Below are 20,527 nucleotides of genomic sequence, written 5' to 3' on the forward strand. Positions count from 1 at the left end.
TCAAAGTATATAAAGTTCGGTCACGCTATGCATAACATCATTTCAGATCTCAGCTGTGCACAACACAGAGCATGTCCCACCGAGTTGAAATCGGCTGGGAGTCTTAGAAATCCATGCGCAGGGCGATAGTCGGCGCGGCCTGTTGAGTGATTACCTCCGCATCGCCCGACTTGGACGCCCCCGCACCAACACCCACACTACGGAGCACCTCTTCTAAGAGCGATTTCTGGTCTGCATTCATATTCGCCACCAAGGTCCGGAAGATGACCTGGTCTGCCTTGGCGAGCTCAAGGATATAGACGGCAGATTCTGTGTGAACCGTTTGGCCCTCGTGTTTGGCGCGGGCCAACAGCGCAGACATGACGAGCGAGGTTGCGGTAGGCATTGCGGCAGGCGAAAAGATCGAGTTGGTCACACACGACACAAGAGTGCGTGCGATAACAGAACGCGAGTTCTCGGGGTCGCTAGGCACCTCGCCAGAGTCCTCTGGACAGCTGACGAGAAAGGCGATGAGCCGGGGAATGAGATACCGAGCGATCACGTCGTCTGTCATGTAGCGCGGGCCGGGCTTGGAAAGAATTGAGCGGAGGCAGCTGGCAGCAACAGTGGCGAGCCCGACATCATGGAGGCAGTCAAGCAACTCGTCAAGGACGGAGTTGATGACGGGTTCCTGGGGCGGGAGGACATGTCCACCAGTCGTCAGGAGAAAAGTGATAGCTAAGAGGGTATTCTTAGCACAGGGCATAGAAGAATCCGATTCTCGGCGCTGGGCAATGGTGAGAATGGTCAAGAACCGAGTAAGGCAGCCACGTAGTTGGAAAGCAACCACGTCAAGGTCTTCTGGAATGTCAGAGGATTGAGTAATGCTCTGGATGAACTGCCGGAAAATAGGTAGGGCCTGCGGCACAACCTCTGCCTGGCAGATACCCGTGGCAAGAATAGTGGTGAAGATGTGCAGTATACAGGCGTGAAGATCATTGCGAATGATCGATGGGAAGACCGATGCCACGTCAACAAGTGAGCCAAGCGCCAAGCGAATAAGCGCAAGAGAATCATCCGATGTCACATTAAAACGTGCCATAGGGGTCGACTCCCGGAGGTTCGGAAGCATGCCAGCAAGAACAAGGATGATGCTCCTGGTTAGCTCGAAGAGTTGCTCGATATCATCCGACAGATGGTCACTCCGTTCTTGGTTGCTCTGTGCAGCTGGGTGATCCAGCGATAGATTTTGTGCAATCTCAACAATGACGGTCTGGATAGGAGTGGCCTCAGTCAACACGAGACGGTCAAAGGTATCCATCGTCTCCGAGAAAATCGCGTCTTGATAGATGGCATTTCCAGAAATGATTGGCCTCAGGATTCGCTTGAGAGCTTGCAGAATCTGCAACCGTTGCGAGGCCAAGGTTGATTGGTCAACAAGCGCTTCAAAAGCAAGACCAAACAGCACAAAGAAGAAGGCAACGGGTTCTTCACGGTAGTTGATGTCATGTCCTTTGCCCTTGGGCTCGCCATTCGGAAGATCCTTGTCTTTTTCTCCCTCATCGTCGCCCTTCTTTTCCGATGTGTCGGGTTTATTTGCGTCCTCGGCCAGTTGGAGCCTGCCATCCAGAGCATCAAAGACGAAGTCAATATCCTTTTCAACAAGCCCAGCAATGGCGTTAACGAGATTGAGCCACGTGTCTTGGTAGAACTGTGCACCAAGAGTCAGTGTTTGAATTAACTTTTATAGGTGAGAAGGTGCTTACCTTCAACAATGTCTCACGATTCAGTGCAGCGTAAACCTCATCCAGATCGTCGCTCTGTGTACTCGTACCCAAAGCACCCGAAATATCTGGCTCAAATCGCAAACGAGCATACTCCTGAAGGGAAGACAGCCAAAGTGGAGTAAGCCTAGCGAGATAAGGCTGAACCACCTGATTGAGATACTCGTGCTCCATGCTTGCGACTTGCAGCCGAGCCCACGCAGAGAAAAGGGCTAGTTTGACCATCACCCGTGCGTTAGAGTTCAACCCCTTGAGATCGCCGATCACAGTCGTGTCAGGGTTCTTCGCGAAGTTTTCGAGACCAAGGACCAGGAACTTGAGGATTCTGCCCATCCGATCCACATTCGTCACTATACCAGTAGCGATAAATGTGGCCGATACATTGATTGCCTCAGAAGCGAGCTCCGCAGAGGAGTCAGCCGCGAATGCTGGTGTCAGGGCAGATCCGATCTGAGCCTGGTATTGTTCCAAAAGGGACGCCTCGGCGAAATCCGGGTCCGGAGTCTTTCCAAACATGGTCAAGACTTGGTCGATAATCTTCAGACCCCACACCCGCAGCTCAATGACACTGGCAGTGGATGCAGAGAACGCCATTCGCACGATGTCTCCAACCTTGGACTGTAGCGCCAATTCTGCCGGAATGGTTTGGTCGGGCAGAATAGCTTCTTGGACCGTTGCCAACAGCTCATAGAGGCAGCTCATGGCAAAGTTGCGCGTCTGCCATTTCAAAAGTTCTTGGCCGGAGACACCATCGTTAGCGGAATCGGTTTGCCCTTCACCAGCAGTTGCAGAGGCAAATCCAGCGACTTCATCGTCAGGAATATCAGGTGCAACAGCCTGGACAGCGGTTGTTGGCGGTGGTTCCACCTTGTTACGAGTTTTTGTCATGATGTTGTGGCAGCGGTGGATCCACAAATCAGTCTCAGTAAGAGCAGTCTGCTGAAGCCATTCCTGGATCATTGTCTTGAGAGGTCGGTTGTCTGGTGCGTCGTCGAAGGCAAGCCAGATATCATCCTCGAGTGTTTCAGTCGCTGCTTGCACGACAGAAGTGGCGTCTCTTTTCATCAAGTTGCTGAGTCCGCGAACAGCTACATCTCGCATTAAGGAGTTGCTTGCGCGAAGCTCGGTCTGCAAGCGCTTGACATATCCAGTGAAGTCCACAAAGCTGGGCGCATAAAGAGAAAAGTGATCCAAGCACTTGGAGCTCTCCGTAACTAAGGCAGGTTTTTCTTCCAACTGGAACTGGCGAAGCAGGGTAAGAATGAGGTTGCGAGTTTTCGCAACATCTTGCAAGTCCGGTCCGAGAACGTTGATCAATGAGTCCACGCATCGACTGATGACCACTGGTGTCAGGAACGACATCTCGATGTTCGAAGTCGCCAATGATGCTGCTTCCTCATTGTGAGTGTCAGCATTGTAGAGCTGGGCAAGCATGCCCAACGAGCTGGAGGCGAATGGCGAGAAGGTCAAGCCAGCGGAGTTCGCGACTCTCTCTAAGCCGCCAAGAGCCCAGAAGTGCACTACTGGATGAGGATCATTGCAAAGAGACATGAGCACGCCAACAATGGTCTTAAGGTGCAGACCAGCTGCCATTCCACCGATTTGAGAATGAATGCATCCCAAAGCAGCAGCACAGCCAGCTCGGGCATTCGGCTCCCTGTTCGCGACGATTGTGTCTACAAGCCAACTGACTTGCGCGTTAGTGCATGCATTTCCAGCGCTGTCACACAGACGTCCTAGCGCCTCAACTCCAATGGTGCGGACGATAGGGTCAGTGTCGACCACAAATTTCTAGTAAATATCAGCAATTGATTCCAGCAACTCGATGAGAAGAGTAGAAGTTGCCTACCTGAACGAGCTCTTGCAGAATCTTGTCGGTGGATGGGTTCAGCTTTCCAGCCACAAAGTCTGTCTCTTTTACAGCAACCTTCAAGGCATGTAGAAGGGCCACCGAAATGTTGACCACTAATGCTGCCTTCCTCCCAGGATTCCTCTGGAGCGTCGAGGAAGATAGGAACGTGGCGATTTGCTCCACGCTGCTCTCTTGCATCTTGGGGGAATGAAGAGCAATAGCAACCGAAAAAAGATCGATTGCTGCATTGACAACTCCGGTGGTGGGTGGGTCCACACATAGCGCATCGCCACCGCGCAAGCTATACAGAAGCACCGAATCATGCTCAATAGCTTCACAAATGGGGAAGGTCAAAGTGTCGTCAACAGCTTGGTCCGCGGAATCAATCGCAGACCAGGCGGGACCATTCTCGTTGCCATGCGATCCAGTCAGGGCGACGCGAATGTATTCCCGGGCAAGACCAGTGACGCCAAATCCATAGTTGTCGCAAAGATCCCACAGGCCATCAAATTGACCCGTTGAGCCCGCAATGGAGCTTTCCAACGGCCGGTTCTGGATTTCTGGGTCGGCGAATGCAGAGATGGCGAGATTGAGAAGGTTGGACTGGAAGATGATATCGCCATGACTAGGATGGTGAACATGGACCAACTTTGAGAAGCACTGGAGAACTCGACGGCGGACCATGGTCGTAAAGTCATGAAGCTGTAAAGACGGATGTAGTCGCTGTGAGATATCCTCCATAGACTTGGGCCGTGGTACTTCGTTCAAAAACTCTACTGTATTCTGCAGCATTCCTGCTATCCTCTTCGCACCATCAGCGGTGATAAGCTTGCTGTTGAATTCCATGAAGACCAGCAAGGCGCTCAGGGCGCACTCTCGCACATGAGCAAGGAAACTTGTTTCCAGCGTACTCGGTTGAGCGGAGTTCTCTTTGCTCAAATGCTTCGGCAGGGCATTCTTCCAGAGTAGCATCAACTGGGAGAGATGGATCTTGACGAAACTTGGTCCAAGGGGCATCAATCCACCAATCAAGATCCAAGCCGTCTGGACTTGGGTGCTTGCAACTCGTAGCTCAGAGGTGGTGCTGTTTTTGAGAAGATCTGTTGCCTGGGTGAAAATTTGAGCAAACACATCGACTGCACCATACAGCGGTTGAAGACGGGAAGTACTGAGCATTGCGGAGAGACCGTTTGCATATCCAATGCAGCGACGGGGAGAATGCCTTGGTGTGGCGAGCTGGCCAATTTCTCTGTTTAAGCTGTTCATGCAAATGGTGACGCATGAGAGAAGCTGATGGGGACATGCAAGCACAAAGCCTCGCAAGCAGTGCGCTGCGTGGATCTGGACCGTATAGCTTGGGTGAGGGAGAACCTGAAGCAACGCATCACGGCAGCTGTCGGCGAGAACGCCGAATGCAGAGCCAAGGGACGCGATGAGAGAGGATAAAGCACTAATAGTGCTTGTCAATGTATACTTGCTCGGCTCACGGCGTTCCTGGATGACTTGTGGGTAATCCTTCAGGATATCATTGATAAGCCATCTAGCAGCATTCAGTTGGCTGTTCTCCCGAAGCAATTCGCGGCCAATGGTGTCCTCGAGAATGGTTTTGACAAACTTGCGAGTCATGAGGAGTCGAAACCGGTTGTATGTGACCGTCGGGTGGTTCAGCAGCTCGAAGAGCAGATTCGACGCAATTTGCCCATACCGTTCCTCCACGGTTTTATCAGCCAAATTGCGAAGCACGTACTTATAACATAGGCAAATTCCGGCGCGCGAGCGATTCGTGGTCGTGCTTTTCAAGTATTGGGAGGATAGTTGCCGTAGGAGATCGGGGAGGAGAAAGAACAACCGCGCGTCTTTCTTAGCCGCATTGGCGGCCGCCACAGATGACTCGGACATTTCGTCCTCGTCCTCCTCCCCCGGCCGAGGGGCTGGCATCTTGGACATTCGCTTCGACTTCTTTGCCTTCGGTTTGGGCGCTGCAATGACATACGTCTCGCTGACGTGTAGCTTGACAAGCGCTCGCCCGAGGACAGCAGCCGCGGCATGGCGAACTTGTGCAGTCGGACTATCAATTGCCTTCCATATGGTAGTTTTCAAGTTGTCGAAGTCGTTCGTATTGTCGAAAAAGGGTGTCGTATTAATCAGTTGTTCCATGCAACGACACGCGTGGACCTGGACCGAAGTCGACTTGTCGCCCGTCGCCGCATTCCGCGCCTGCTTCCAGATGTCCCGCGCGACTGACTCGTCGATTGGGACCCCAATTCCCACAACGATCTTGCGCAGCACAGAGAATATAACACCGCGCAAGCCAGTATGACTGCTGGCTGACTTGAACAACTTGAGTGTGCCCGCAATCGCAACATTTGACTGCATGAATGCGCTCTCGCCAGCGGTCGCAAACACCTCGCCCAGACAATGCACGGCTGCGAACTTGGTCTTCAGTTCAGCCTCGCTCTTACTAGCATTCAATATCCCTAGCAGAGCGGTGATCGTCTCGAAGAGGATCCCGCGATCGCCTTTCGCCAGAATCGCACCGAAGCATCGTCCCAGGTTGTTGCGGAGGACTCGCGTGAGGGTCGGGGAGGAGAGGGTCAGGATTTTGAACAGTTCCTGCTTGAGGGATTTTTGCTGTGCGGAGACCTGCACCGCATCGAGGCCGGATATGTACTGCACTAAATCAGAGGTAAAGGTGAGCAGGTAAAGGTCCTGTTGCTCGGAGGGAAGTGCATGGAGCTTGGGAACATCCAACTCCGGCGCCGCAGTTTCGGGAGATGTGAATGCGGGGGCGGGTTCGGAGGCAGACATTGGGTAAAAGGTGGGAGGACAATTATATCCCCATCAGAGTGGAAGGAGAGAAGGAAGTAGACAGTAACAAGCAACACAGTCAACAACGGCCCGCTCCCCTTATCGTGTGGCCTCACCGTCCGCGGAGGTCGGAGAAACTGTCGGCCCGCGGGTGGCATGTATAGATGCCGCTGCGGCCCCGGACGTGCGCAAAAGATTGAGGAGACCAAGATGGCACTCCAATTACACAGGAGCCTCCTGCACCAGCCTCGCGTGGGCTCGATATTCCATACATGCCGCACATTCAGCACTCCTGCGTCCTTACTGTCTGGGCATAGCAAGTGGGCGACCATCAAACATGACAAGGCCAAAAACGACAAGGCGAAGAGCAAGGAACGCCAGATGGTGAGCAAGGAAATTGCCAGCGCTACACAATGCATGCACCCAGTCATCTGTATATATCTTTGCGGTCGGGATTCGTGCTAACACTTCTCTACTGGTAGTATGGGGCGCCGATCCAAAGTACAACCCCCGTCTGACGCTCGCACTGTCGAATGCGAAGCGAGCCTCAATTCCCAAAAATATCATCGAAGCGGCCATCGCGCGTGGTCAAGGACTCAGTTTGACCGGTCAAGCTTTGGAGTCGCTCACGATTGAAGCGATGCTCCCTGGGGGTGTGGCCGCAGTGGTCGAGTGCCAGACCGATCAGAAAGCCCGCGTTCTACAAGACATTCGACACTTGATCAAGAACGGCGGAGGGACAGTGACACCAACAACATTCCTTTTTGAAAAGAAAGGGCGAGTGGCTTTGGAGAAGAGAGATGTAAATGCGGACGATTTTCTGGATCAGGCCATTGAGGCTGGCGCCACGGATATCAATACGGACGACAATGGCCGGCTAGTTTTGTTCACCGATCCCTCTGAAACAAAAAGTGTTGGGGAGACATTTGCAAAACTATCTGGGTTGACGATCGAAGAGCTTGAGATGTTCTGGGACCCTAACCAGGAAACTCTGGTCAAGGTACAGGACGAAGAGCAGATCAAGGTTCTCGAAGATCTTCTGAGTTCCTTGCGCGATGATCCCAGCGTTCAGGATATCTACTTGAATGCCACGGAGAAATTCTGAAGACTTTTACACATGTCTGTCCAGGCAATTGACACTGGAATCAGACTGGCAAACTATGTACCATATCTGTATAGAGATACCAGGCATTTCAAGGGCGTTCTTTGGAGAAAATGATCACACAACATTCTTCATAACTATTCATATCCTCTGGCCTTGTCTCCTTGACCTCTCATTCTTTCCGTAAAGCCTTCATAGTACTCCTCATCAGTTTGCTGGTCCCTCGACTCCCCAAGCCGTCCAACCAGTCCAACATGTGGACCCGGTATTCCTGCCAAGTAATTTTGGCGCCACCATCCTTCTCCAAAGCTTGCAATGCCTTTTGTGTAGCCGGCTTTCTCAGCCTCGGACGGTGATCCGCGATGTTTTGGTCCTCCTCCACTTCAGCAAAGCATGCGGCTGACAGATTAGCAAACGCAGCATGGTGACTAAGAGAGAATATCGAAGCCAGAGTAACACTGAAGGCACTCTCGCGGTCATAGTGCCGAGCAGCCTCGTTCACGCTGCGAACGTACTCTGTGAGGGCAGTGGTGCTCGATGCCGGTACAAGGCATCCTTGTGCATTTGGGTCCTCTGTATTCAGAGCTCGATTCCGCCAAACCAGGTTGCACATGTCCATGACGTAGCCATTGAATTGATTCACCAGTTCAGTTCGATAAAGTGGCTCGGGAGGGTTTTGTGGCTTGATCACATCGGATGTAAGAGATGCCTCGAACGAGGACTTGTAGCTGGCCAATATTGAATGGAGAGCTGAAATCACGGAAATGCTTGGCGTAAAAGCAATGGAATAGACCGATGGGGAAAGGGGGACTGTCAGTCGAATACTGGCGTTCATAGCTGCATGAGAGTATAGATTCGCGAGAGACTGGTAGAATTGTAAAACTGACAATATTATCGGCGAGGCGTGTTTGTCGCTTCCTTCAGCGGCAGGTACAAGCTCTTGAAGTGAGGAAGCTAGCAGCTCTGCGTGTTCGATGACTTTGCTCGAGGGAAACGATTCCGCTGAAATCGATGGTTGCATTCGGAGCCTGACGCCCCATTCGGTGATCAATGCTGAATAGAAGTTAAGCAGCGCTATTCTGGAGCTAACAGCGCTGTCCAACATGGCAGACTCCAGCGGAGAGAAAATCGTGTCTCGAAGGACCGCGTAGGATTCAATCGGAAGATACTGGAGTAGTCGCAGGACTTGATCGCGATTATCCCGGCCATTCCAGACCGAAAGGTACGACTCCAGGAAAGCGCGAACGGATGGTAGAAGAGCCTATACTCCGTCAGAAATCTGATCACAACAGCCAAGTTGAAATGTCTTACCTTGGTAAAAGACGTGTACCCGTCAAGATAACTTAGGACGTAAGACAGCATTTCCGGCTCGTCCTCGTCATATTCGTGAATCTGCCCCAGCTTATCCTGCAAGAAGCCTTTCAGCCACTCATCAAGACGGTCGTTCGCGACTTCAGACTGAACCAGATGAAGATATTTCTGGGCCATCGCATCACCCAGGGTCGAGATAATCTGGTTCGGCAGCTCAATTGTGTCAAGCTTATCGACAAAATGCTCGATGTCACGAATCTCCTCGAGAGACGTGTGCTTGTTTGACACTCTTGAGGTCTGTAAAATCGGGATGACCACTTCAATTCTGCTACGCTTCGCCATACCCCGATGCACAACTTGGTAACTAGATTGTTGCGTCGCTTGGGTCCTCTCCATATTCTGGTCCTGCAAAAGTTTCGCATGGCTCGACCATTCAGGGTCAGGGTGCTTGAAGAACAGAGCCGTTCTTCGCGAGCCACCGAGATCTCCGATGATAATTTCCGGATAGTAGTTCTTAAAAATCTTCAGCAAGCTCATCAGTTCTTTCTCCTCTCCGCCCGCATGCCGAATCAGCTCCATCAGAGCCTGAATGCGAAAAGACTTCACATGCTTCCGTCGGGTAACCATGGAAAGCAGGTGGCATAGCGGCTTGCGCAAGCTAATCATGTCCAAATGATTGAACAGCACGGCATACAGCTTGCCAAGGTGCGTGCGGTCTTCGAGGATGTCATATGCCATGATCAGCCAGCGAACAAGCAAGGCCTGCGTCGCGGGGCTTGGTTTGGATTTGCTTGGCCCCAGACCACAGACAACCTGCGTGACATGCTTGGAGGCAATTCGCACTTGCGGGTACAAATTCTTGACCAGAGTTGTGATGGTTCCCTGGTCAAGGTGGTTTTTTGCCGTGAGGATCTTCAGCAGGCGGCCCAGCGCAACTTGTGGAATGCCGTTCCCATACGCGTCCGATGCAATTGTCTTGGCCAGCTGGCTAGCATCAGTATACCGTTGCTTGAGGGGTACAAAAGCGACTATTTTGTTGGTTAGCGAGGTTTGGGGTTGGAAACAAATTTTTTGTTCGATGTTTCTAACCAGCTTCCAGATGCTCGAGCGCATCGACCAAGCGGCCGGACTGGCCATTGTCTAATCCAATTGTCAGTCCTGTCTGAACCCATAGATCATTTGGCAAAGGCAAGTTGCAACTATACCTGTGTCGATGTCCATTTGAAGAATGACAGTCTCTATGTCTCGCTGGGTTTGTTCCGCGCCTAATCGAAGGCGATACGATCATACCCTCGAGCCCGGCGCGTCGGACTTGCGCAGCGACGCGGGTTATCGATACCCAAATAGTGGTGATGGAGCACAACGTGCAAAAAGTCCCAAAATCACGGTCGCAATTGAGAGGCAGAAACAACCTGGGGCTTGAATTGACGGATGCTCGCGAACTGCATAGAAAGTAGAACGTGGGTGCGTGCAAGAGCGAAACCGGCTTAAACCCGATCTGGCAACCATAACAAGGGCCCGCCAACGGCATTGTGAGCAATTGGACTTTTTGCTTTGGTCTTCCAACTACAGCTTCTTGGGTTGTAATTTAAGGTAAACTCGTACGATAAATTTGTCTGATTCAATTTCTATCATTTAATCGATGTGTGCTGGAAGGAGACTAGATTCCAAGCCTCCACTCTACTGTGAAAGGAGGGATTTCATCCAAAGATTCGGAGATTCATTGAGATATTCCCAACATCATCAAGGGATAGTAGGGCCGATTCTTGCGAGCCAGGCTAATGCAGAATAAGGAGATATTTGAGAAGCCCGGCCACGAAATTAAACATGGCTCCCCGCAACAGACATCACAGATCCCGAGGGCGCCAAAGGGGCGCTCATTTCTTGGACTTCCTCTGGCGAGTAGACGAGTTGCTGTCGACCTTAGCGGACGTCTGAGAAGCCACTGTCTGCTCCTTCTCGTTCTGCTCAGACTTAGCGGCAGAGATGGACTCTTCCTCCTCGTCACTGTCGCCTCCCTGTCCAAACTCGTTGATACGCTTATAGTCAACCTTGTACTTCCAGCCCTGGTAGAGCCAGATGAAGAAGATGACATCGTCGCGAAGAGTGGCCAATCGGTGGAGCCATGGCATCTTAACGGTAAAGGCGAAGAGGTCGTCGATGAAGGTGTTGAGGAACTTATAGGCCATCGCCTTGCCCGGCATGTGGGCAACAGACTTCAGGCGGTAGTTGATGTACAGGCTGGGAACCATCATCAGGAACCCATAGGCGTAGACACTGCCGACAAGGGTTTGGATGATGTAAGAGTACCAGGATTTGTGGGTGTTGTACATCAGGCTGTATCCGGCGTAGGCGAGAAGAAGAGGCACCGCCACAATGTACAGGTAACGGAACGCAATCTCGTCATACTCTTGAGTCTTCTTCTCGGTCTCGCTCAGCTTGTGCTTATCCTCGAAAACGATGACATAGGGCAAGAAGGAAAAGAAGGAGTTGGCGGGCGGAGGACGCAGGCGAACGTCGACGGTCTTTGTGACCTTCCAGGCTTCGAGGAGAATGCCGAAACCTTGACTAGCCAGAATCATCCATGATGTGTTCTCGCTGTTGTCCATGAGGTAAAGGAAGATAACTGCCTGCATGAAAACATTTGCCAGAATGGTACGAACAGAGGTGCCGACATTATCCTTCTTCTTACGCCAGTGAGCCTGATTGCAGCTCCACGTTAGCAAATCCGGTACAGTAATGCTACATTTCGCAAGGATACAAGACTTACAATGTCGTTTTTGAACGCCAGGGTCTCGAAAAGCATGTGCAAGATGGTAACGATAGCAGTGGTTCCCAGGAGATAGATGTTGGTGTCCAACAGAACCTCCTTGACCATCTCCCACTCAGAGCCATCACCGCCACCAGGTACGGGGCCACCGTACGCAGCCTGGCGCGCACTCTGCTTGGAGCCCTCATCAATACTGCTGAGCATGCTGAATTTCCAGTTGGACAGATTGTTGAGGGTAATGCGCAGGGGGACCTCCGTGACAGTGGAGTTCAGCTCAGTCATATGAGTCTTCAACTGCCAGAAAGTATTGAGGAACAGGATGGGGTAGTACCAGCCGTTCTTGCCAGACTCGTCTCGGGCACCGGTGCGCTCCAGCTGCACATACTGGCGAACTGCCGGGTGCATCTGAGAGAACCTCTGGGTCCCAGAGTCGGGGATGACGGAGAGGGTGAAGTTAGGATGGTAGTAGGAGACCGTCTGCACGTCTGGGGTATCATCCACCACCTCTTCTTCCACTACCTCGGAAGCGGCCAGGAGATTCTTCAGCTTCTTGGTCTTCTTCTTGGCGAGGTACTGGTTCATGGGGCGCAGAAAGTGGACTGCGTCGGCAGAGTTATAATCCTTAGCAGCAGGGTCCAGCTGGTGTCCCGAGCGGGCCACAAAAAAGTGCGCGAAGAGTGTTCCATTCTGCTGAACCTGCTTCGGGAGCTTAAGAGTTGTCTCGATCACACGGGTGTCGCTATAGTTGCCCAGCGTGAAGTTCTTCTCCTGCATAACAAGCACGCTATCCTTGGCCTTCAAGGAGGGCACAATGATCGACGGGGTCACATAGATGCTGATATCGATGGCGCTGTCGGATGGCCAGATCGGAGAGATGAGGTCCGGGAGGGCGCTGTAGTCGGCGACTTCGCTGGGGTCAACGCGATCCGCAAACGCGGTGTTGCCCGACTTGACGGTGGATGCCGCATTCTGCTGCTTGTTGAAGAATTGTCCAATTACAAATTGTACCAGCAAGAAGATTCCGAGACCCTGGAGGGCACCCTTGAAGCCGAACTAGAGATGATTGTCAGTCAGCTCGAAAGGGGCGATTGAGCTCCCACCCTAACTCGGCGACAACAGAACCACATACGCTCGACTCCTCCTCTCTGCGTGGCCGCTGTTCAGGCATGATGCGATGTCGGGAGATGGCTAGAGAAGAGAAAAGAAGAGGCCAGCGCGACCAGAAGGCTAGCCCTTGGTCGAACCCGCTGGACTAAGGGAACATTAGGCGTGCGGGCTTGGCATTCTAATCGGTTTCCCCCTCCAACTCCGCAATTGACCGGAGAAGCGCCGACTGAACTTCCCAGCTCTCTACATCTCTCTACATCCACCGCGAACTTGTCGCTGACCTTTCGTGATCGCGCAATGGATATCGCGCTCAAGCGCTGGAGCTGACCCCATCCATGGACAACCATCCTTCTCTCGATTCCCGCTCGCAATTCCCGTCGCATAGTGAGCCGCGAGTATGGCTGATCACTGCGGGGGATTCGCCCATTGGCATCTCGGTCGCGCGGCAGATCCTTGCGCATGGCGACTACGTACTTCTTGGGCTTGCACACTCTATTCTGGATCGTGATGAGCGGCGCCGGGATGGTTTCGACGCTTTTCTAACTGAGGTGGAGGAACATCACGACGAAGGATGGAAGCAACGAATGAAGGCAGTGCCCTTGGACATAAGGTGCGCACGGCTGCCTACAGCTCTAACTCCATATATATCGCTGGCAGCTCAGCCGAATGGATGGGTCATAAAAGCAAACAACAAAGACTAACAAGCTTCTGCGACACAGGATGATGGGCGAATGCCAGGCAGTCTTCGCGCAAGCAGTCGCGACATTTGGTCGGGTGGATATCCTCTTATGCTGCACCAGCCAAGGTAATACTTGGGAATCCTTTATGAGAGGTTCTGTATGTCACTGACCTCCATTTCCAGCCCTGATCGGAACCGTCGAAGAGCTGTCTGCCTCTCAGCACACCTTGAACCTCGTTCGCGATCAATTCGAGGTCAACTATTTCGGACCTCTAAATATAATCAAAGCCGCACTGCCCCATATGAGAAGAGAGAGTTCTGGCCATATTATGATACTGTCAGGGATCAGTAAGATATCCCGAGAAGCGATTCATATGTGACGGCGTTCCTGACAAGTTATTAGCGGCACACATTGGGACTCCCGGACTTGGAATGTACTGCGCAGCTGGCTGGGCCCTTGAGGGATTCTGCGATGTGAGCCGCCCTGCATAATTTTTGCAGCAAGAGTCACTAATATTGTCTACCAGAGCCTGGCATTCGAGATTGCGCCATTCAACGTCAAACTCACCATTGTCCAATGCAGCATCGAGATCGGCATCCTCACAAATTTAGTCACCAGCGTCCCACCAATCTTTCCGGCGTATTCGCCTGCAAATAACAACGCACCCCTCTTCCGCGGTATTCTCAATCATCTTGTTCCCCGACTCCCCGATGCCGTTTCTGAGGGTGGTGTATCCGGCAACACTACTGCGGCTGTTCGCCCCAATGATCAACAAGAGAACACACGCGTGAGCTCCATCGAGAATGGACCATTCTCGAAGCCGGAGATTGTCTCCATGCATCCACCACTTAGTTCCGCACATCTGGAAGTCCTAGTCTCCGAAACAGTTTACGCCATCACATCTATTGGCGGCCATGAGAATCCTCCATCCCGCCATATTGTCGGGCAAGAGGGCGTCGCCAGCGTCAAGGAGAAGTTGAAAACTGTGAGCGAAGAGCTTGAAGACTTTATTCAAGCCAGCTTCGCTGTTGACGTGGCAGCTGATGCGGAACCTGTGCCTCCCATAGGAGCGATAAATCAAACACCTTTCTGAGGAGTTGAATATGTACACTCAGCAAATATAATTATAACTTGCGGCCATACGCTGACATCATGATTTCGGAAATTCTGTCCCCAAGACACTCCTTGACCTTAGCCCGGGTTTATCTTATCATTTACGAGCAACGCGCTTGCCGAGTCTCTATATCCCTTTACGCCGGGCTGCATATAGTGAGCACACTATATCGTAGTAAAGTTGTCAGTGCACCCCAGACACCCTGGACCCGATGTGTTGGCAGTCTGCGGTTTGCTTTAGTTGGTCAGCTGAGGGTGCAACACACCAATAGAAGACAAAGTACACAGCTTCAGCAGATTTCCCACGGCCAATGAACGCTCTGTACAGAATTGTTTTGGCTTGGTTCAAAAGTAGTTGAAGCTAAGATATGCGAGGTGAAATCATGAGGCTCTTCTAGTCAACCCGGGTGAAAGTGACACTATCATCATAAATACCGCAGCACTGGCTCATGCATTTGGTCCAATTTGCATACGTATAAGTTATCATTCTCAAGCGTATTGATCAGCCGAAACATCTTTTATATTTTCCCACACACTCTCTTCTGAAGTAAAAATGACCCAGCCAATCCCAATAGCGCGACCCAAGGAAGAGCCAACCACCAGCCAAAACGACTGTGAAACATGCGGGATTCAAAGAGTTGGAAATCCTTATACTGCATGTGTTTGTGGGTTAAAGTGCAATGTGAGCTTTCAGTCCTGCGGGATATCAACACTCAAACTTGGAATACTAAATTGATTAAAGATCTGTGGAAAAATCAAGATCAAGGAGCATCGGGAACTGTACAAGATACGGACCACTTTGGGGCTATGCGTGAGTGTTCCTGCTCGGTCTATGGGTGGTCTTGTTGCAAGGATCCAGATTAACTTTGTATCCGAATAGACCTGTAGCTAGGCGATGAAGAAGGATGTTATCCTCGGCAGGGAAATATTTTGCAGTGATGCTCAGCACTGCACAAACCATATAAACTATAATGGAAGTCTGATGGAAGGTCATATCGTTTGGTATTAGCAGTTATGATTCAATGAAACCATTCCATTATCCACATCTGCAGAGGGTAACTCCTTTGATTCCCGCTGCAGATCCGAAACCTATTGTACACTATGCATCAGGCACCTTTTCGTAGTACAAAAAGTACCCAAATCTCCCCGATCTCATCTAATGGTCTCCTCCTTCAAGAGGCGCATGTTCAATTCTGCTTGGAAAACCAAGTTTGTCTCACATCCCAGAGACTACCCATATCCTGGTTCTTGCGATAGCAGCGAATTTCTTTCCAAGAATTGGATGTACGGCCATCTGGTCTGCGGCCATCGATCTGGAGGATCTTATGAACCAATACCATAGGCGACGAAATGTCAGGTACAATGATTTCGTCCGGCTCATCAGCCGTCGGCTGGGCTTTGGGTGGAGACGTTGTAAGCGATGTAGGTGGCTCGGATAGTGGTGATGATGATGGGTCGCCTTGGTCGGGCTCTGCCTCGTTCGGACTTGGGGTCGCGTCCATGGCAACGTTGTTGGTAGCAGGCAGAAGTTCTGCTGCCGGACTAGGCGCAGGCTTGGTGATTTCTACTGATAGTGTTCCCATAGATGCTAGAGCAGTATCGCTGCCGACATGATTTTGTTCTTCGGGCTCGGGTTCGGGGTCAGGCTCAGACTCTAGTGCTGGTGCTGGTGCTGGTGCCGGTGCCGGTATCTTGCGAGGCCGACCGCGCTTCCGTTTCGCGGGAGGCTCAATGGCCGGGAGCGGCGTTGGGCGCTTAGATGCCTTTCCCGTGGAGTCTGGATGCCGTGGGCTGACGATGACAACCTGGACAGAGTCGTTCCCATAGTAGCCTTCGCCCTCCGCTTTGGTGGCCACTTCCAGCCTTCCAGTATCGACAAGCTCTTCACTAGGCCCGTCATCCTTGCTTCCTTCTTTCGGAGCCTCAGGTCCCCGTACCTCATCCGTAGCTTGAAGTTCTTCCTTTACCGGAACCACCTTCTCCGCCGGGCTCTCTTTCGTTCCAGGTTCTTCAATCAGGTCCTGCTCTAAATGCGAGTGATTCACCAGAAAGACCCGCTGACCGGCAGGAATTACAAACGTCATCTTTGAGCCATTTATTTCGTGTATCTGCCGGTTGTTAGTTTATCAGTTTCTCACAGCAGGGTAAGATTAGCCATACCCTGACTTCCTTGTCAATAATAATCCGGTCGGGTCCCTTGCCATATACGTAACCGAACCGCCAGACATCGCCGACTAGGAAAACGCCAGTCCGAATAAGTTGAGTGAGCTTGATTTTTGCACTTTCTCCGGAGATCAGAGTCATGCTGGTCTTCTGCTTCTGTCCCCAGAATTGCTCGAATTCCCGCTCCTTAAAGGAATCAAAGTCGCCGTTCTCTCGCTGCCGTCGCGCATTTTCAGCTTGACGTAGCCATTCTGGGTCGTAACGGCCATTCTGGAGATCAAGTTGGAACTGACGAATCCCATCACGCCAGTTATTGGAGTATCGAACAAATGAATCGGGGAGTGGGGGTATCTTCGCATTGGGGTCGTCGGGTGGGAGCTCCGATTCCGAGTGGGTATCCGCGGGGAGGAGAGCTAGAATCTCCCGTTTCTCATCTTCCTCCAGAATGTTCCAAGCTTCGGGTCTCGCCAGAAGCTTCTGTGCATTTGCGAAAGTAAATTATTAGCTTTGGCGTTTCTTGGTCTCGCAGATTGAATGGGGGGTGAGGCCATACCACCAAGTCCGCGTCGATAAGCACCGACTTATCGCTCGTCAACAGCTGCTCTTCGCTCCACTTGCCCCGAGGCGCCGCCTTTCTGGGAGTTCGTTTCGGCGGAGTCACTGCTGGAGAAGACATTTCCAGATCCCTGCGTTCTGCTACATTGGCATAGCCAGCGCCAGCAGCGGTAGCACGCCTGGATACAAATGTGGGGATCAGTCCGGTTCAATCAACACAGTTCAGCGATCGTCGCGCAGCTCACCGCGAAGAGGGCCCTCTTCTGCCGCATGTTACCGCCCTTCCCATACGGGCCATTCTGGCCGATTGACCGCGGCGTTTCCAGACTAAACAAGAGGGATTCTGCTGCTCCTACACATTCCAGCGGTTTTCAAAATGGTTAGATCAACACAGATTGCACGGCTTGATGGTACATGAAGATCACAGTCTCATGCAATGTTCCTTCAATGCTAATGGTGTGTGCTAGGCCTTATGCTGGCTGCCTCGGTGGATGACGAGCAGGTGAGAGTGCACTGATACTTCACGATGGTCCTGGACTAATCGCTCCTGCAGGCTGAGTCTGAGCTCTCTGAAATCAAGAGCCAGGCCAAGATGATTTTCCGGCGGTTGAACCGCAACTCCGCACCGCAGGCTAGCATTGAGTCTGGTCAATACAATCTCCAGTGAGTGGGCATGCATCGCGTTGTCAAATTGATTTGATATCTAACCGAGTGTATAGCTACACAATCCAAGACGACGTCTGCTTCCTCTGCATCTGCGACCGCTCCTACCCCCGCAAACTCGCCTTCACTTATCTCGCTGATCTGGCCTCCGAATTCACCACCACCTACACCCAATCACAATACCTCTCTCCCACTCTCCGCCCTTATGCCTTTGTTGAGTTCGATACCTTCATTCAGCGCACAAAGAAGTTGTACCAGGACAGCCGTGCCTCGCAAAATCTGGACAAGTTGAACGACGAGCTGCGCGATGTTACCAAGGTCATGACTAAGAACATCGAGGACCTGCTCTATCGTGGTGACAGCTTGGAGCGGATGGGCGAGCTGTCCGGTCGACTGCGGGAGGATAGTAAGAAGTATCGAAAGGCAGCGGTGCGCATCAACTGGGAATTGTTGGTGAAGCAGGTCAGATAATCTCAGGCTCGTATGGATGATCCCATAGCTAATCGTGTCGCAGTACGGGCCTTTCGCCGGCGTCGGGTTTGTCGTGCTCATTTTGCTCTGGTGGCGGTTCTTCTGAGCGCCCTTGCTGTTCGAACTTCTTTTCCATCTTGACCCCCTTTTGTATGATTGTATGCATAGTTAATACCTCCGGGTGGTTGCAGGACACAATCCACCTCTCTCTGTCTCTCTACAATGCAGAAATATGTGCAAATCCGAATACATGATGTCGTAGAAATTCATATGTATCGTTTCTAAATCTCATCCTCTTCTTCATCAAAGTCATCTTCCTCGCCCAGGTCGTAAAGAATCCGACCTCCTTCGCCAGGGCCATCGCCATGCTGCGCGTCGAAGTATGGCAAGACGACGCCCTCTCTCTCCCGCCTTTGCCGCTCGGTGAGGCCCAGCTCGAATGTTGACTTGGGCTCTTCGTTATCAGGATTTGTATCCGGTTCCAGGGGAGGGTTGTACAAAACATTATCGTCAAGTAATGTAACCACTTCCTTCACATGCAGGGGCGAATATCGCGATGCGGGCGGGAGAATGTACCATTCCAAGACTCCACGCCCACTTTTACGCCGGTGCTCAAGCTCCAACACAATACCCTCCGCAGCACCAGTACCTACCAGCTTGTCTAGCCGGCCGAGGAGGATGCCGTCTTGTTCTTCCTCGAGCCCGAAAACCGGAGCAGCCAGACTGCGATTGCGGGCGGCCTTCTGAGCCAGGATGTGGGAGAATGAATGGAGTGTAATGATACTTGTAGCCAGGTATGTTAGTACTGACAAGGGCGATGGTGAGTATGGATTTTGCTGAGGCAACCCCGGAACATCTTGATGATATGTCACTACCAACGAAGCTTCAGCCTTGCCAGCTAACGGGTCCGAAGGGGCGATGAAAGAGCTGAGGAAAGACGGAAGGTTGAAGCCAGGGTCCAGTCTCCTTGAGCTCACAAGAGGGTTGATGGCATCAATGATAATGAGACGACCTATAGGTTTAGTTAGCTCGGGTGAGAGGCATGACATAGAGCGAGCTCGTGAGAACTCACGTCGTGACGGGCCAGTCGATGCGGCGGATTGATAAGCCGCAGCTACTTCTTTGACAATATCGGCTGGGCTCTTTCGGCGGGTTGACACAAACGCATCGACCCCTTCTGGTTGTTTCAAGGTTTCAAAAGCAACCAGGGTGACATGAACTTTGCCTAGCTATTGTGGAAGGTTAGTCTCACAATTTAAGGTCGATATTCCACGAGGGAAAATGATGGATCTCTATCTTGAGTAAAGTACAGCCTAGCTTACCTTAGCGCGCCTGATATACTCCTTGATGAGGGGTGCGGCGGGTTGCTCTAACGAGTCCTGCAGGAGGGTGAGCGGTGACGCGGTGTCCCTCAAGCTCAATAGTTTCGAGATCAGAAGCAAGTTATGCGTTCTTCGATGGGACAGATTGACTGGGGCCATGGCTTCACACGATGAGGCCTGGCTAGGTGCTGCAGGGAAGATGACCTGGCCAACTGAAGTGGGGTAGTCGGCGCAGCGAAAATTTCGCGGTGGGATTTAAAGTTGGGCTGGACGGGTCGGCCCGTGGGGCTGCATGGCCAGGTCGCTGGTCTTCATGTTTTAGCATCTTATTGATTTGACGGTTGTCATCGCTCTTCCTGAGCTTGAAGTACCAAAAAATACCAAGAAATCTGTCGATGAAGCGTAAAAAAAATATAATAATAGACCCACACCTTTTCTCAAGCACTTTGTTTACAGTACCTTTGAGCTTTGTTGAACACTCATGGAGTACCCCCTAGAACATATCGTACAGGAACATTTTCTTGCACAAGGCTATTCAGGCGCCTAAATCAAGCTTTCATGAATTCTGCTTCAAGTAAATCAATGCTTCACATATCAATGATGAATCAACATTGCAAGGCCTGTTATCCTTGGCAAGTCATCAAAACGAAGAGTCCGTTCCACGAAGATACCGAAACTGATAAAATCAAACAAGAGAAAGCGAGATGAGCTCTTCTCTCTCTACTACAGGCCTGAGCCTCCACATGACCATCGCATGGTCGAGTCTGTGCCTCACAAGGTCCGCGAAGACTCCGATCCGCGGGGCCATTCGCTGTATGATCCTATACGTGCAATAACGAAGTAACTG

General features: G+C 51.7%; 8 protein-coding genes across 8 annotated transcripts; 3 read left to right on the top strand and 5 right to left on the bottom strand.

Moving 5' to 3' along the window:
- Positions 1–103: 103 nt before the first annotated feature.
- Positions 104–6,423, bottom strand: N7482_005200 (AP-1 complex accessory protein LAA1; the record flags this gene model as incomplete). Its single annotated transcript, XM_056687325.1, has 3 exons — positions 104–1,690; positions 1,746–3,554; positions 3,613–6,423. 3 exons carry the CDS (start codon positions 6,421–6,423, stop codon positions 104–106), a joined length of 6,207 nt encoding a protein of 2,068 aa, XP_056542880.1.
- A 210-nt stretch (positions 6,424–6,633) lies between these two features.
- N7482_005201 (post-initiation translation factor DPC29) lies at positions 6,634–7,528 on the top strand (the record flags this gene model as incomplete). The annotated part of the gene is made up of 2 exons (XM_056687326.1): positions 6,634–6,856; positions 6,906–7,528. The coding sequence occupies 2 exons, from the start codon at positions 6,634–6,636 to the stop codon at positions 7,526–7,528; spliced, it is 846 nt and encodes a 281-aa protein (XP_056542881.1).
- Positions 7,529–7,697: 169 nt separating this feature from the next.
- N7482_005202 (Mis6 domain protein) lies at positions 7,698–10,057 on the bottom strand (the record flags this gene model as incomplete). The annotated part of the gene is made up of 4 exons (XM_056687327.1): positions 7,698–8,786; positions 8,837–9,864; positions 9,926–9,976; positions 10,042–10,057. 4 exons carry the CDS (start codon positions 10,055–10,057, stop codon positions 7,698–7,700), a joined length of 2,184 nt encoding a protein of 727 aa, XP_056542882.1.
- Positions 10,058–10,713: 656 nt separating this feature from the next.
- On the bottom strand, positions 10,714–12,774 carry N7482_005203 (CLPTM1 family protein; the record flags this gene model as incomplete). The annotated part of the gene is made up of 3 exons (XM_056687328.1): positions 10,714–11,538; positions 11,607–12,659; positions 12,736–12,774. The coding sequence occupies 3 exons, from the start codon at positions 12,772–12,774 to the stop codon at positions 10,714–10,716; spliced, it is 1,917 nt and encodes a 638-aa protein (XP_056542883.1).
- Positions 12,775–13,048: 274 nt separating this feature from the next.
- Positions 13,049–14,486, top strand: N7482_005204 (short chain dehydrogenase/reductase family protein; the record flags this gene model as incomplete). Its single annotated transcript, XM_056687329.1, has 5 exons — positions 13,049–13,323; positions 13,433–13,518; positions 13,576–13,740; positions 13,796–13,866; positions 13,920–14,486. The coding sequence occupies 5 exons, from the start codon at positions 13,049–13,051 to the stop codon at positions 14,484–14,486; spliced, it is 1,164 nt and encodes a 387-aa protein (XP_056542884.1).
- Positions 14,487–15,693: 1,207 nt separating this feature from the next.
- On the bottom strand, positions 15,694–17,345 carry N7482_005205 (uncharacterized protein; the record flags this gene model as incomplete). Its single annotated transcript, XM_056687330.1, has 3 exons — positions 15,694–16,614; positions 16,667–17,146; positions 17,223–17,345. The coding sequence occupies 3 exons, from the start codon at positions 17,343–17,345 to the stop codon at positions 15,694–15,696; spliced, it is 1,524 nt and encodes a 507-aa protein (XP_056542885.1).
- Positions 17,346–17,591: 246 nt separating this feature from the next.
- On the top strand, positions 17,592–18,464 carry N7482_005206 (SNAP receptor SEC22; the record flags this gene model as incomplete). The annotated part of the gene is made up of 5 exons (XM_056687331.1): positions 17,592–17,634; positions 17,692–17,726; positions 17,778–17,887; positions 17,944–18,349; positions 18,402–18,464. Coding segments are annotated over 5 exons (657 nt in total), but the record flags the coding sequence as incomplete, so codon positions are not given.
- Positions 18,465–18,639: 175 nt separating this feature from the next.
- N7482_005207 (Elongator subunit IKI1) lies at positions 18,640–19,839 on the bottom strand (the record flags this gene model as incomplete). Its single annotated transcript, XM_056687332.1, has 3 exons — positions 18,640–19,370; positions 19,431–19,587; positions 19,681–19,839. The coding sequence occupies 3 exons, from the start codon at positions 19,837–19,839 to the stop codon at positions 18,640–18,642; spliced, it is 1,047 nt and encodes a 348-aa protein (XP_056542887.1).
- Positions 19,840–20,527: the final 688 nt, after the last annotated feature.

The sequence above is a fragment of the Penicillium canariense genome (genome assembly GCF_028826845.1).
Source record: "Penicillium canariense strain IBT 26290 chromosome Unknown utg000003l_segment0_segment0, whole genome shotgun sequence".
NCBI classification, from domain to species: domain Eukaryota; kingdom Fungi; phylum Ascomycota; class Eurotiomycetes; order Eurotiales; family Aspergillaceae; genus Penicillium; species Penicillium canariense.